This window comes from Gymnoscopelus braueri (assembly GCF_963280865.1).
Source record: "Gymnoscopelus braueri genome assembly, chromosome: 15".
NCBI classification, from domain to species: domain Eukaryota; kingdom Metazoa; phylum Chordata; class Actinopteri; order Myctophiformes; family Myctophidae; genus Gymnoscopelus; species Gymnoscopelus braueri.
Window position 1 is genome coordinate 46272827 of NC_137620.1, and position 15996 is coordinate 46288822.

General features: G+C 39.5%; 1 protein-coding gene across 1 annotated transcript; it reads left to right on the forward strand.

Annotated features, from left to right (window-relative positions):
- Positions 1-7184: 7184 nt before the first annotated feature.
- Positions 7185-15632, forward strand: LOC308101244 (serine/threonine-protein kinase/endoribonuclease IRE1-like). Its single transcript, XM_080450642.1, has 9 exons — positions 7185-7291; positions 8410-8781; positions 11339-11449; positions 11871-12431; positions 12913-13085; positions 13172-13392; positions 13519-13648; positions 14180-14277; positions 15326-15632. The coding sequence occupies exons 1-9, from the start codon at positions 7204-7206 to the stop codon at positions 15474-15476; spliced, it is 1905 nt and encodes a 634-aa protein (XP_080306768.1). The 5' UTR covers positions 7185-7203; the 3' UTR covers positions 15477-15632.
- The last annotated feature ends 364 nt before the right edge of the window (positions 15633-15996 follow it).

Consider the following 15996-nt stretch of genomic DNA (forward strand, 5'->3'; position numbering starts at 1 on the left):
TACACTACTTAAAAGGGATAGTTCACCCAAAAACGTACTTTTTTTCTATCCATTAGTCACCCCATGGAGCCTTGAATTATGGACCGGTAGGCAGCGGTTCCGGTAGGACACACAAGGAGACTCTTTGTGTCTCCTATACCGGAACCGCTGCCGGTCATCAAATTATTGGTTAATTTGGTTAAAAACGTATCCATGACTAATCCATAGGAAAAATAAGTAATTTTGGGGGTGAACTATCCCTTTAACACCATTTTGCAAATTATTCATTTGTTTTACATTTTGGGAGAAAAATAACCAATTTAACAAAGAGGTGCCGTCTATTCCTGTATCAAACACCATGTTCAAGTAAAGTCTACAATGCTTATCATTTAATCCAGTTTCAGAAACAACTAAAGATAGTGGCTCTCAAAAGTTTTCATATCAAGGACCCCCAAATGAATATTCATTTGGCCAAGGATTGGGCCTCTTCCTTACTTCCTTCACATGTGTTACCAATGATACTAATGAAGGCTCTGTTCCATTTAGTGTAGCACAGTGGTTCTCAAAGGACCCCCATAACTCTGTGTACAGATGGAACCAAATGGACTGTAATTTGTTTCCATTTATACACTCAGAGTCACACACCCATAAGGGTCCGTTTGGAACAGAGCCTTCATTAGCATCATTGGTAACACCTGTGAAGGGAAGTGAGGAAGAGGCCCAGTTTATTTCCAATAAGGCCGCCGATTTCCAAAACTCAGTTTGTGCCTCCCTCCTACAATGGTGCCGGTGGTGTTACAGTGAAATTGGTGACCTTCAGAAAACATGTGACCATCTCGTAGACTTCACACAAACATCAATGTGACAGAGCAACTCTGTTCATAAACTAACAGCAGTGATTTACTTTGGGTGTTTGACATGATGTGAAGTGCAGAAGATGGACACATCTTTTGTCAGGTCACCAATTTCTCCAGAACACTGGAGTAGGCAGAATGTTGATTGGAATGGAATTTGAAACAAACTCTATGGTTTTACTAGACCTGTCACAATGACATACATAATGCTCGCAATGTTTTGCACAATCGTGAATCGTCATAATTGTTACCATGTTCAAGTGTTCATAAACGTCTTTTTTTTTATTGTGGGAATAGCAGATCTACCAGCTCCAAAACGTGTCACGTTGGGCTTGTAGATCGTCCATTTCCACTCCGCTAATTCCACTTATTAATGTGTTTTTTTAAAGTATAAGAGTAATTAAATGATGTATTATTATTGGTCATATCTGCCTTGTGCAACTTGTGTTTACGAAGCCTAAAAGCGGGGAAAAAAATAATTGCATTCACATGTTCCAATGTTCAACGCCAAACACAAGTAAATCATTAACCCTTTAAGACCGGGAACGCATCCGTGTCATTTTTAGATTTCTTTAGGCTATTAAAAAAAAATTCGAAAGAAATCGTTAAAATGTGTGCAAATCTTTGAATATATATATTTTTTTTTAAAGCAAACTTTTGTAACTCAAATCTTTGCTTCTGGGGGGATTCTACAAATGTAGAAATCCTCAGACCCCCGCAGACCCCATCTCAAAATATTTTGTACCAGAAGCAAAGATTTTAGTTAAGAATGTTAGTTAGAAAATATATAAATTCAATGATTTGCACAAAGTTTCAAGATTTTTCAAAAGAAATAGCAGATCTACAAGCTCATAGCGCGGCACTATGAGCTTGTATATCTGCCATTTTTTAATAGCCAAAGAAATCTTAAAATGACACAGATGCCTTCCCGGTCTTAATGGTTAATCGCAATCATTTATGTGACAATTGATAGTCAACGTACATTTTATAATGGTGACACAGCCCTATGGTTTATACTGGCCAGGTGTGATCCAGGTACGTACCGTGTGGGGTCTCCCGCCGCTCGGTTGAAGATAGCTGGTATTAATAGAGCCGCGTAGGTTGTATGGCACCACGTCCCGAGCACCGTACGCCTTGTATCTCGGACGGAGAGCGTTCGTTGGCACCGTTATACGTTTCAGCTCTCAGGGCTCGTTGCTGCGTCGACTCCATCGAGGTTCCATCTTCAAGCCCCTTGTCCTGAGTTACAGACACTCTATTACCAGCTATCTCCTGATGACTCCATCCATCCAGGACCTTCACTGAAGAACTCATACAGCGAGTCAAACGCTGAGTCATAGCTAGGAGCCATGACTCAGCGTTTTTAACTCACTGTATGAAGTAGATTTAGTCCACTCTGCAGAAGGTCACCTCATGATTAACCTGCAAGACACAGATATACACCAACATTACATTTAATATATTGTATAATAATAACAATAATAGAAAATCGAGTTTTTAAGTAGGCTATAGTGCAGGGTGATGCAACTTTGATGATGCAGAGGGCCACTATATTTCCACTCTCACTCCAGAGGGACACATTGCATATTGTTGCTGTCCGGCAAAAACCTCTTATATCCTTATTTTTACTTTTTTCGTGAATTAAATTTGTCATTCTAGTATGTGACACAAAAGTAGCAAAAATAGCAGATCTACAAGCTCAAAGCACGTCGCATCGCGACGCGTTTTGAGCTTGTAGATCTGCTATTTTTGCTATTTTGGAATTGGAAATCCAGAATTCTTTTTTTGGTCTTTTTTAATTGGAATCCTGAAAAGTTAATGTTTTATTTAATTTCAAATGCATTTAGTTATACTCAAGTTAACTTTATGAACTTAAATACAAATACATTGGACATAGTCATTAAACTAATAATATAGACTGAAGTAATTAAAGCGGGTCATGATTGCATGTTTGGAATTGGAACAGCTGAAATCAATAATATATCAATATTAACCTGCAGGCCGCATTAAGTGAAGGTGAGGGCCCGCCGGGCCGCCAGTTGCCCCTTTACGCATCAGTGTAACCACTTTAACCATTATCTTACACTTTGGCTATTTAAAAATAGCAGATCTACAGGCTTGTGCCACGCTATGAGCTTGTAGATCTGCTATTTTTTGAAAAATCGTGAAAATGTGCACATTTATTTTACTCAAATTTTTACTTCTGGGGGGTCCCTGGAACAACATATTTTGAGATGGGGGTCCACGGCCAAATACATATCATTTTGGGTGGTCCTTGTCCTTGACATGAAAAAGTTTGATTATAGCAACATACGTTCTTTTCAAAAAACTGTTATGATTTAGAAGACATTTGTAGAATCCCCCCAGAAGCAAATATTAAGGTTAAAATTGTTCACTTTGAAACATAAATTGAAAAATGTGCACAAATGTTCATGATTTTTCAAAAACAAATCAGATCTATAAGCGCGTAGCGCGGCACTCGGTGCCGCCCTACAAGCTTGTAGATCTGCAATTTTTTTTGTAATTGATAATACTACAGCGTCACATAAAAGCATCAACCGTAGCAGATCTAACAAGCTCGAAACGCACAAAGCAACATGTTTTGAGCTTGTAGATCTGCTACTTTTGCCATTTTTGAATCCTGAAAAGTAACAGTTTTGGACATTCTGAGGTTTCCTCCCGATAGAGACGATATTATAGTTTCATTTTAGCATTAGATCAAGACTCAGATTTCTTGTTATCGATTTTGATATCTTATTCTCCTGCCTGAGTGTTATGTTATGTTACAACTTAGCTCCGTTATCTCTCCTATAGGCTTTTATATTTGTTTTGTTCTAGATATTTTATGAAAAGTATGAAATGTGAAAAGTACTGTACAAATAAAATGTCATTATTATTATTATGATCTCATCTATGACATTCTTGAACACTCTCCAAAAATAGTGTTTGGAGTTTTAGTTCCATGTTAAAGTCTCAAACATCTTGATAAATGTATATTACTCTAAATATAAAGTGTTTATCCCAAAGCCACAGATGTTATCCCACCATGCGGACCTCTTGTGTGCAGTAATATTCAATGAATAAATGTTTCAATCAAGTCTGAACATCACTGTATATATCATTCAATGGGTGTAAGTGGCGCTGTTGCAGCAGGTGAACGCCGGTATAACACCCCGTGTAATCCTGGAAATACAATGACGTTCATTCACATACGGGATTAAAACACTTCTTTATTAAACTATACTGAACATTAACTGAACACTAACACCCCGTATGTGCAGATAACATATGTGGCTTTAAGATAATCACTTTATATTTACAATGCATACATAAATGTAGACGCACGAGCCTTAAGCACAGAACTACAAACGATTTGGGAAAGTGGCGCTGTTGCAGTAGGTGAACGCAGGTATTACACTCCATGTAAATGTGGAACTAGAACGGCGTTCAGACACACACGGGATTAAAACGCATCTTTATTCAACTTTACGTAATATTAAGGAGCACAACTGACCCGTATGGACGGGTAACATCCGTGTCTTTGTGTTTAAACACTTTTTTTATGTGTTGGATTGGGTTAATTTATGGGGATTTATGAGCCGTTTAAAACTACCAACAAACATCAGACTCGATCACCATAATACAATCCCTGACCGTCTTGATCCAAGGCTAAAATAGATTTATAAATACGCATGAATGTAATGTATGGCGGGGTTAGAGCTCCAAACCCCCACACAGTGAGTGAGTGTTTAAACTTTAGATATAAATCAAACATGAGTTTACAGTACCTTCAGCAGAGAGGCGTGGCGCGTTACAAGCCAGAATGTTTGAAACCAGGCGTAGTGCGCCTGCGTCTGATTTAAATCCGTATTCACATCCGGTCTAAAGACCCGCCTACTGGATCCGGTACGTTGAACAAGTTCACCCGGACGTTACATGGACAAACCATTTCCGTTTTCTGACCGGATCTTCACCCTGGATAGTGAATAGATCCACAGACTGCTTTTCACTCGTCAACACTAAATCATCTTCACCTGTGTGGAACACCGGTGTAAAGTAACTAAGTACGTACTCAAGTACTGTACTTAAGTACAATTTTGGGGTATTTGTACTTTACTTGAGTATTTCCAATTTTCAATACCTCTACTCCATTCTATTTGCCTCTGAGATGTATACATCTCAGAGGAAAATATTGTACTTTTACTCCACTACAATTATTTGAAAACTTTAGTTACTAGTTACTTTGTAGATTTTGATTATTATTACAAAACATACATTAACCACTTCAGCTCTATATGCATACTTAGGCTATTTAAAAATAGCCGATCTACAAGCTCACAACGCGTTGCAAAGCGACGCGTTGTATATATAAGTTCTATGTATAAGTATATCTATATCTATTTATTTAAACCCAGTATCTATGGACACATGATGGAATCAATATGAACTTGTATTATTTATAGCATTGGTTCTCAACTTGCGGTCCGGGGACCCCCAGGGGTCCTTGAGGAGGTTCCAGGGGTTCCTGGGGAGGTTCCAGGGGTCCCCATCAAAATGACTGAATATAGCATCACAATCATTTTAACCATTTTGTCCATATTTTATATTTTGGATATTTAAAAAAATCAGATAAACAAGCTCACAACATTTCGAATAACGTTGAATTTCTTAACATAACTCTTTTCTTCTGGGGGTCCCTGGCACAAAATATTCTCAGATGGGGGTCCATGGCCAAAAGCATGCATTAATGTGGGGGTCCACTGAGTTATAGATCCATAACTTCAGACACATGTAGTGTCTGCTGATGGACACTAGATGGCGTCCAAACAGCAGTTTTCCAGTCTGTCCATGACAAGTCAGTTGTTTTAGTTTTAAACTCTATTAATGCGTTTTATAACTCTATTAATGTGTTTTTAAAGTTCTCAAATAATTGTAGTGGAGTGAAAAAAGTATAATATTTGCCTCTGAGATGTAGTGGAGTAGAAGTAAAAGTACAGAAAATTGGAAATACTCCAGTCTCCAGTAAAGTAAAAAATACAAAAAAAATAATACTTAAGTACAGTACTTAAGTAAATGTACTTACACAATGTATTACTATTATTTAGTGCAACTACCTGAATTAAACCAAGACACAAAGCCTCTGTCTTTTAGTGGCTTTTTTCATGTCGAACCTGTCGCCTAGTCTCTAAGCTGTGCAGGTGTTTGCCGGTAACTTCCGCACACTTTATGGTGCGTCTTTTTTCACATACCCGTCAATCAATCAATCACAATACATCAAAATCAAAACATAAACATGTAAACCCTCCAAATAATAACACAATTAAAACAAACATTTAAACCATCCAAACAATAACACAATCAAAACATAAACATTTAAACCATCCAAACAATAACACAATCAAAACATAAACATCACAAACGATAGGACCTTATACCCTCAAAGGATGGCGTTCTTTTAAGGACTAGGCTACTTTGATTCATTGGCATAATCTTTTAAATGCCATTTAAAAAAACGAAATCCTATTTTACACATATGTGGCAGCGCTATAGAGTCTGCTGGAGGTTGATCCTGCCTGGGTTTAAACCGGATACGGAAACGGTAAATGCATGTATGTGCGCGTGCATATAACCGGATATGGAAGGCGGGCTCTAGACCGGATCACACTGGTTTATTCCATTGAGTTTCATGTTTTTCTGCCGTGTCGTGTGTAAAGCCCGGCTAACAGCGACATCTACTGGAACACAATGTAATAGTTCAGTAGCCATGGTTCACATGATTCTCGTCCGTCACAAGCGTCATGGCGCAACTTGTTCCTGGTTTTGTCACTTTCTCCATTTACAACCCGTACATACACGCTCAAACCCCAAATATAAAGTGGTTACCCCATGGCCACGGATGTAACAAGTTAAAACGCTTGAGTCTAAGTACCCGTATTTTCCGTATTGTTCAATAAAAAGCATTCTAATCCGATTGGTGGCCATTTTCTTAGAATTTTCTCTATATGCTTTCAAATACGCGAACCTATTGGTAGGGAGGTGTACTGCACGCTGATACATTATAACTCTATGATAAAATGGCCACCAATCAGATTAAAATGCTTTTTATTGAACAATACGGATGATACGGGTACTTTAGACCCAAGCGTTTTAACTTTTTACATCCCTTGCCATGGGGTCATTACTTTATATTTGAAATCTGAACGTTTAAGTAGATGTACGGGATGTAAATGGGAAAAACCCAGAAAACAAGAACAAGTTGCGTCATGACTGTTTCAGGGCTAAAAGTTCAGATGACTCCACGGACGAAATCGAAAGTATTAAAGTAAACTAACAAGTCTGATCAAATCCATGCACAAAGCAGGAGGAAAACATGATGGCGGATCTGTCCTTCCAACTCAGTGTTCAATTCAACATTCTCCTGGTCATATGGACCAGCTGTTACAACACATCTGTGACAGGTAAGGTTAAGTTATAATGTTACATAATAATAATACAACTTATAACAGTTATTACAGTGGAGTGGCGCATAGGGAGAGGTAGCTCTGGTCCAGAGCCTCAGTGAGTTCTCCGCTCTGCTTATAGACAAAGAATTACACGAGGGCTCCAACTTTAGTCAAAATAAACAAAACTACTTTACTAGGCTACTCATCAAAACAAATGCTGTTTTGTGTTGTTGAAAGTCTATTCTCCAGGGTGGGAAGCCTCTCAGCGCCTCACCTTCTCTGTATAATACACTTAGTTTCTGGGCAGAAAATAGTAAAAAAGGTTTTACTCAACTGCGCCCCCTACAGTTCTGGTCAATGGTAGTTTATATTGACCAGATATGTAGGGGGCGCAGTAGAATACATAACATAATTTCCGTTTCGCGGAAATATTTTGTTTTCTGCCCATAAAGTGTATTATACAGAGAAGGTGGGGTGCCGAGAGGCTTCCCACCCTGGAGAATAGACTTTCAACAACACAAAACAGCCTTTGTTTTGGTGAGTAGTGAAGTAGTATTTTTTACTACAGTTGGAGCCCTCGCAGGGCAGTGAGTGAGAGAACTCACTAACGCTCTGGACCAGGGCTAAGGGAGGGGCTGATAAAGTTTTGTAGAAAATAATCTGCTGACGTTTTATTTTTGTTTGTTTGATTGATTGATTTGATTTGATTGAATACTTTATTAGACAGAAATGCAAACAGTACAGTCCTACTCTTGGTCTAAAAGGATCACAAAAAAACGGGGAAAAAAAGTCCTGAGGACTTCAGTTGTTTCCATTAAGGTCCTATATTCTATTCATAGAGATATTATACAATAATATACAATACTGTATATCCTAGACATAATCATAGTAGCCTGGTTCACTTCCCTGCCCCGGTCTGTGTGTCCATGAGCAAAACACTAACTGCTCCCCCTTGTCTGTCTGTCTGTCTGTCTGTCTGCCTGCCCGCCTGTCCGCCCGCCCGCCCGCCTGCCTGTCTGACTAATACAACTTACAAAATAACTTTTTTAATTTACAACTTGTAAATTAAAAGTTCAAGATCAATGTCTGTAGACCTACTAAAACTTTTCTTTCTTGCTCTCTTTTTCTGTAAGGAAAACATCAGGTCATAGGGTCAGCTCAGCCCGTGGTGGCCAAAGAGGGAGATGATGTCATCCTTCCTTGTCACATTGAACCTCCTGTCAGCGTGGCCAGAGAGACGGTGGAGTGGACCAGAGTCAGACCCAACCCGAAGCCGGTTATGGTGCATCTCCGTCAAGATGGACGTGAAAATACAGATGAACTGGACCCGTTGTACAGGAAGTTGTACAGGACATCCCTGTTTCAAGACAAGCTGTCTCATGGTAACATCTCACTGAAGCTGAACAGGGTGACGCTCTCAGACAACGGGACGTACAAGTGTTTTGTTCCAAACCTGAAGAACAGCATCAAGAGCAGCAGTGAGATCCAGCTCCTTGTTGTTGATGGTAAGATTTACTGTTCAAAACATGGATGGGTAAACAACAAGGAAGAAAAGAGCAGCAAACATAGCTTTTATTACATTTTATTCAAATAGACCGCCGAAGTCTGACGTCATTTACACATCCTTTGTTTGTCTACCTGGTTCGCAGTTTTCCACCCCCGTTCTGAATCCCATAGACGTATTTAATATCGCGTCAAATAAGAACTGTGTTCCAAAAATAAACAAATGACCCCGGCGGGTTGACTCTTATGGATATGAAGCATCAACTGACGGTGAGAAAACGCTAATGTTACTTCCGCCGAATTAGTTACATTTTCGCCAGAAACAGACTGTATCAAATATAAGTGACTGACTATCATAAACGATACAGAACCTCCTCCCTGACAATAACGCCGACACGCGGTGTTTATTTTTGGACCACAATTCTTATATGAGACGATTCTAAGATGACCCAATGTTATTCTCCATAGAGAAATTACTTCCGCAAACCTGGGGATGAACGAGTGACATCAGGACTTCGGTGCTCTATACTTTTCAAAATCAACTCCTAAACGGTTGAACTACCAGTTTTCAATTACACATCTCTGCAAGCATATAGATATACTAGCTTTTCAGGCTGCTATACGGCCTTCAATCTAGTGTCATATCATGCTGATCAGAGCAATGTCACAGAGTTATGGCCATTTGGAGTGTTAAACACTGCTGTAACACTGTTACAGCAGTGTTTAGCCCATATACTGTATGTGCAATGTAGGTTTTGTTTGGTGTGACTATTCTCACGCCAGACCTCGAACAGTGTGCCATGTTTGGTGAGGATCAAAGCAATGATGCACCTCACAAGTCTGGATGTTACATTTGTGACATCCACAGTCTGTCTGCCGTCTGTCCGCCGATCCACCCTCCCTCTAGGCAAATTTAATATAGGATGTATGCATGCATGTATGTATTGTGGAACACTGATCAAGGCCAAGACACAGATAGGCAGGGTACAAACCCAATAAAGGGCATTTATTGAAGGTTTGGCTCAGAGAGCATTGTTTATACGTTTCTTTCAATTCAAAATCATAAGGTAAGTCAAATGTAACACAGGTTCTTCCCAGGTCGGGGTTTCCATTCACATTTCATTCCATGCATTTAGTACGTTCCGCAGGTTGCCTATAAAATAAAAGAGACATTCTTTTAGTTTCCAGTTTCACTAACAATGTCATCATTGGTAAAGGGAAATAGTGGAGTTTCTCACTTACCGCCCGAGCACCTGTCCATTCACCAGGAGAGCCAGTGGAGACTGAGACAGAGCGGCTGTGTTTTAAAGCTTGGGTGCCACACCTAGCCGGTCATCGCAGGTGCGCTGAGTTGGGGTTGATTCATGATGAGGAGAGGTAGGTACCGCCCCTCGATGACGTGGCCTAGGCTGCGGTGCTGCCTGCTTGGCCTCTCTCTGTCTCTCTCCCACTGTTTCTCCCTGGTGAGGTGCCTACCTGTCGGGCGGTTTCCCAGTGAGACTCCACAGTATGTACGGAGGGACGGACAGAGATAGACAGACAGACAGACAGACAGACAGACAGACAGACAGACAGACAGACAGACAGACAGATTGCCCCATAGTCTCAATACAATATCCTGTAGCGTGTGCTGCCCCATTATTATTTTAAATCTTGTAGTAATACATTATAATTGAATGCAATTATAATGTAATTAGTGGTTATTATTTAACATGGGTCTTTTATTCCTTCAGTCATCACAGGAATTTCTTTAGGCCTACTTTTAGCTTTCAGTGCCCAGCTTATTTATGGAATTTTGTCTCTGAGTGCCACAGCCAAAATTAATTGTAAAAAAAAGTGCTTAGGAGCCGAGATACAGCCTTTTTCAGTAAGAAGTTAAACAAAGAGTGAATGGAGCAGCAAATCTTCAAATCATCATATCTTTTTTTTTTATGTTTTAGACGTCCAGTGGCACTCGGGGCTTATATATCAACGGACGTTTTAGACGTCCAGTGGCACTGAATGAGTTAATGGATCCTATGTTAAGTAAAGCCTGATAAAAATATCATACTCCCAAAATCCACCAGAATACCGGAAACTGGAAAATCTACTCTGTTAAAGTTTTTCTGGGGGGGACCCTCAGACGCCCCATTTGGGGGCGTGGTCAGTATGACCCCCCCCCCCCCCCATAAACCCCCCCCTAGAAAAAAACTCTGACGGTCTGAGGTTGGCAGGTATGTGTGTTTGTTTAAGATAATTCTATGAGATTACCCTGTAGTGAGTGATACTACCAGTTTTCCAAATCATGTCCCAGCTTTAAACTAAAAAGGCTGTAAATATGTGAAATCGCTCGCAATATGAAACAAACAATAGTAAGCACAAAATACTCATGTATAAAACTAATAATAATAATAATAATAATATTACTATAAATGTACATGTCAAAGAGTGACACACTTTACCATGCAGGGGACACAGCTTTGGGCTACGGGACTGTGCCTATAACCATTTCAACACTGCTGTTGATTTGATTGATTCATTTTATAATATGTAGTTGTGTCATGACTTCCTGTCTTTCAGAGGAGAAAGGATCAACTGTAGGAATGATTGCAGGGATTGTTATTCCAGTGATCATCATCTTGGTGGCAGCAATACTGGGATATTTATACTGGAAAAAGAAGAAGCAAACTAGTAAGTCTTTAACTAATTTATTGACTACTTTATTTTTCAAATGTATATCTAATATTATAAATTTCTATTGTATTGTATTGTATTGTATTCTAGATATATCATCTTCTTTTGGCTTATTCCCATCTGGGTCACCTCAACAGATCATCTGTTTCTGTTTTCTGTATCTTCCTCACCTGCATGTCCTCTCTGTCACAAGTGTGTGTGTGTGTGTGTGTGTGTGTGTGTGTGTGTGTGTGTGTGTGTGTGTGTGTGTGTGTGTGTGTGTGTGTGTGTGTGTGTGTGTGTGTGTGTGTGTGTGTGTGTGTGTGTGTGTGTGTGGCACATGTCTCCATGTGGATCACGTTTGACTGTGTTTGTAAGTGTATGACTTATACTCAAGTATAGATGATATATCCATCTGATTCCATGTGTACCATAACAGAGCCTTCAAAAGCCTATGAGATGACTAACTTCAAAGACATGGAGGAAGAGGAGCTGAAAGCTGACACACCAAAACCACGGAAAAGGCCCCCAGTCAGTAAAAGATGGAGGCCACAGTTAGAGAAGCTTGCAAACATTGATGACTGTAACGTTACCAAAGTTGGTAGTCTTCTGTTTAGTAAGGATGATGAATTCTGCATCGCAAAGGGAAGTGATGGAACTCAGGTCTTCTTGGGGTTAAGAGATGACGGCACTGAAGTCGCGATCAAGAGAATGTCTAGACTCAACTTCAAAGTGTTGGAGAAGGAAGAAGAGTTTTTACGTCTACCAAAGCTTGATCATCCTTCAATTGTACGATATGTTGACTATGCAGAGGATAAGGACTTTGGTTACCTTGCTCTTCAGTTATGTGAATACTCCCTGGCAGAATACATCACACACAGCCTTTCTGAACTGGAGAGGAATGAGCTTGCACATCAAGTTCTCCAGAGCTTAAGTGTTCTTCATGGTCAGAATCCTACAATTCTCCACCGGGATATCAAGCCCCAGAATGTCCTGATTGGTAAGATACACTGTAGGGTGACATAGTTGTTCCCCCTCTGTATGGAACTCACTAACAAAGCACATACAGCCCACACCCTCTCTTCTTTTAAAACCGCCCTCGAAATCCACCTCTGCACACTTGCATTCCCCACCTAATCCTGTTTCTCATCTCTCCATTCCTATTTATCGGTGTGAAACTGTGCACACACACACTCCCAGAGCAGAACCCCTGCCCAAAAGTGTTCACATCGGTCTGTTATAGCGCCACCAGGAGGCTGATTTTTGCAAAACACATTTTGATATTACTCCTACAGATTTTGTCCAAACATCACGCAAATCGGTACACAGTATCTCTTTTCTAGTTACTCTCATTCTTATTATGCTACACAATAAGTAAACAAGCAGATGATATCTGAAATGTGAGCAACATACTGTATGCTGAATGTATTTGCTCAATCTAAAACTCTTGATTTTATTGATCTACCCAATATGCTTTGCAGATATTCAAAACAGGGCAAGATTGGCAGATTTTGGAAAAAGCAGAGAATTACCCAAAGGACACACGACCCATCGCACAACCAGTGCAGGAACATCATGCTGGACGGCAAAGGAGACGTTGGATGAAAACAGTGACAACAGTGTTGTCAGATACAAAAGAAGCTCTGACATCCAGGTTGGTTTGTTTTATTGTGTGAGAACAATTTAATGAATGTCAACAACATTCAAATGTTCTTACTCATGTTCATGTTCATTCTAAAGGTGACTGGGATGTTGATATACTACATCCTGTCTGGAGGAGAGCATCCCTTTGGTGAAGGCACTAGATGTGAAGCCAACATTCTGGATGGAAACTACAACCTGGACCATGTTCAGGATGTGGTTGCCAAGGATCTCATCGAGAGGATGATCAATGGAAACCAGGAGGAACGACCTACAGTGAAGGAATGCTTGGCTCATCCTTTATTTTGGTCAAACAAGAGGTATGATAAAAAAAAAACATACCACATATTATTCACTCATTCACTAATCTTTATCAGTTTGATCCAATGGTAAGGTGCTTATATCCTAGCCCAATGCTATCATTATTTATTGTTTTATTTTTCCAGGAAAGTAGACTACTTGAGAAGGATTGGAAACGAAAAGGAAGCTGTGAACTGTCCAGATGATGACAAGGACGCTGTGAGGAAGTTGGACCAGTATGCTGAGCAGGGACAGTTCAACACATGGAAACACAAGGTGACTTTACGTATAAAAATCTTTTGAAAATAGCCGATCTACAAGCTCAAAATGCGTCGCATCGCAACGCATTGTGAGCTTGTAGATCGGCTATTTTCAATAGGGCTGAAGTGAGTAATGTATGTTTGGTAATAATAATCAAAATCTACAAGTAACTAGTAACTAAAGTTGTCAAATATTTGTAGTGGAGTAAAAGTATAACATTTGCCTCTGAGATGTAGTGGAGTAGAAGTAAAAGTACTGACAATTGGAAATACTCCAGTAAAGTAAAAAATCCTCAAAAGTGTACTTAAGTACAGCACTTGAGTAAATATACTTAGTTACTTTACACCACTGTTTATTTTTCTGTTCTGTATTTTACTGCTTCTATTCTTTATTTCTCTTAAAATACTATGCCTTTAATTAACACATTGTTTATGTAAATGTACTGTACTCTACACTTGCTTTGCCAAAGTAACTACATTATAATTGAAAGCTCAAGCCCCTCTTTCTGTTTCCCAGTGCCTTTGATCTTTGGTTTTGTTTGTCCAGTTCACATCCGAGTTGCTTCAGAAGATGGATGCCATGAAGGCCTTCCCTGAGAACTCTTTTGGACTGCTGCGCTTCATACACAATCTCCATGAGCTCCAGTAAGTTTAATTAGACTTAAATGCATCTGTGTCACTTTTTGATTTGAGCTAAAAAGCATTATTTCACACTTTGGCTATTCAAAAATAGCAGATCTGCAAGCTCATAGCGCGGCACCGAGTGCCGCGCTACGAGCTTGTAGATCTGCTATTTTTGAAAAATCGTGAAAATGTGTGCAAATCTTTGAATGTATATATTTTTTAAGTGAACATTTTTAACTCAAATCTTTGCTTCTGGGGGGTCCCTGGAACAACATATTTTGAGATGGGGGTCGGCGGCCAAATACATATAATTTTGGGGGTCCTTGACATGAAAAAGATTGAGCACCACTGATATAGATAAGACATTAATAGAATCGGCTTCAGGTCTTAATGGGTTCAAAACAACAAACAAGTCACTCAGAATCAGAATCACATCACAGTTTTACTAGTGTAAAGAAGTGGGGTTTCCAGAAGGGAAGAAAAACGTAGGAAACAAACAGGTCCAGATAGAAAAATCAAAGATATTTACATTTATACATTATATATACATTAAAGGAGTAGTTCACCCAAAAAATGACTTATTTTCTATCAAATGCACACCCCATGAAGCCTTGAATTCATGGATTTGTTTTTGTTTTTGTTGCATTCCTAAGCTAATAATTTGATTCCCGTCTCCTACCGACTAATGTATCCGGTAGGAGACACAAAGTAGATTCTTTGTGTCTCCTACCGGAAATACACACGGTCATCAAATTGTTGGCTTAGGAATCCGACAAAAACTAAAATAAATCCATGAATTCAAGGCTTCATGGGGCGTGCAATTGATATAAAATAAGTAATTTTTTGGGTGAACTCCTCCTTTAAAAAAATTAGCATGTGTGTACACGAGGTGCAAAAAAAAAAGTAGCATAACATTGGTAGTCCACAGAGTGTGTGTGTGTGCGTGTGCGTGTGCGTGTGCATGTGCGTGTGCGTGTGTGTGCGTGTGTGTGTGTGTGTGTGTGTGTGTGTGTGTGTGTGTGTGTGTGTGTGTGTGTGTTCACCATCAGATGTGTCTTTGTGTTCACAGTGCTGAAGAGGCAGCTGGTGTTGACCTGATGGAGATGTTTCCTGCTCTGTTTGGATGTGTTTACCAGTTTGCCCAGGAGCAACGCTGGAACTCCAGGATTACCCTGAAGGACATGTTTCAAACAGAAGATGTCTTCACTAGTGCTGTATGAAAGTCCACACTTTAAAGACATACTGTATAGAGCGTCGCAGTTCCCGCCCACTTCCTGTTTTTTTTGGTGCCGGAAGAAAAAACTCAATGCATTTTTCCATTGACATTTCCAAAAATATTTATATCTATTAATTTAAGCCTCGAATCAAGCCATCACGAGATGACATGAATCATGACCATAAAACGTTTTTTTCTGTGATTTTTTTTTATTTTATATTTAATTATATGATATACTATATTTAATAAATACCCTTTGTTTTGCCGTTTTCAACAAAAAAAAAATCACAGAATCAAACGTTTATGGTCATGATTCATGTCATGTCATGATGGCTTGATTCGAGGCTTAAATTAATAGATATAAATATTTTTGGAAATGTCAATGGAAAAATGCATTGAGTTTTTTCTTCCGGCACCAAAAAAAACAGGAAGTGGGCGGGAACTGCGACGCTCTATACTCTCTCTCTGATTATTGAAATTGTCAACCCACCTGAACATGTATTTTCTGTTTATGAAAGAGCTAG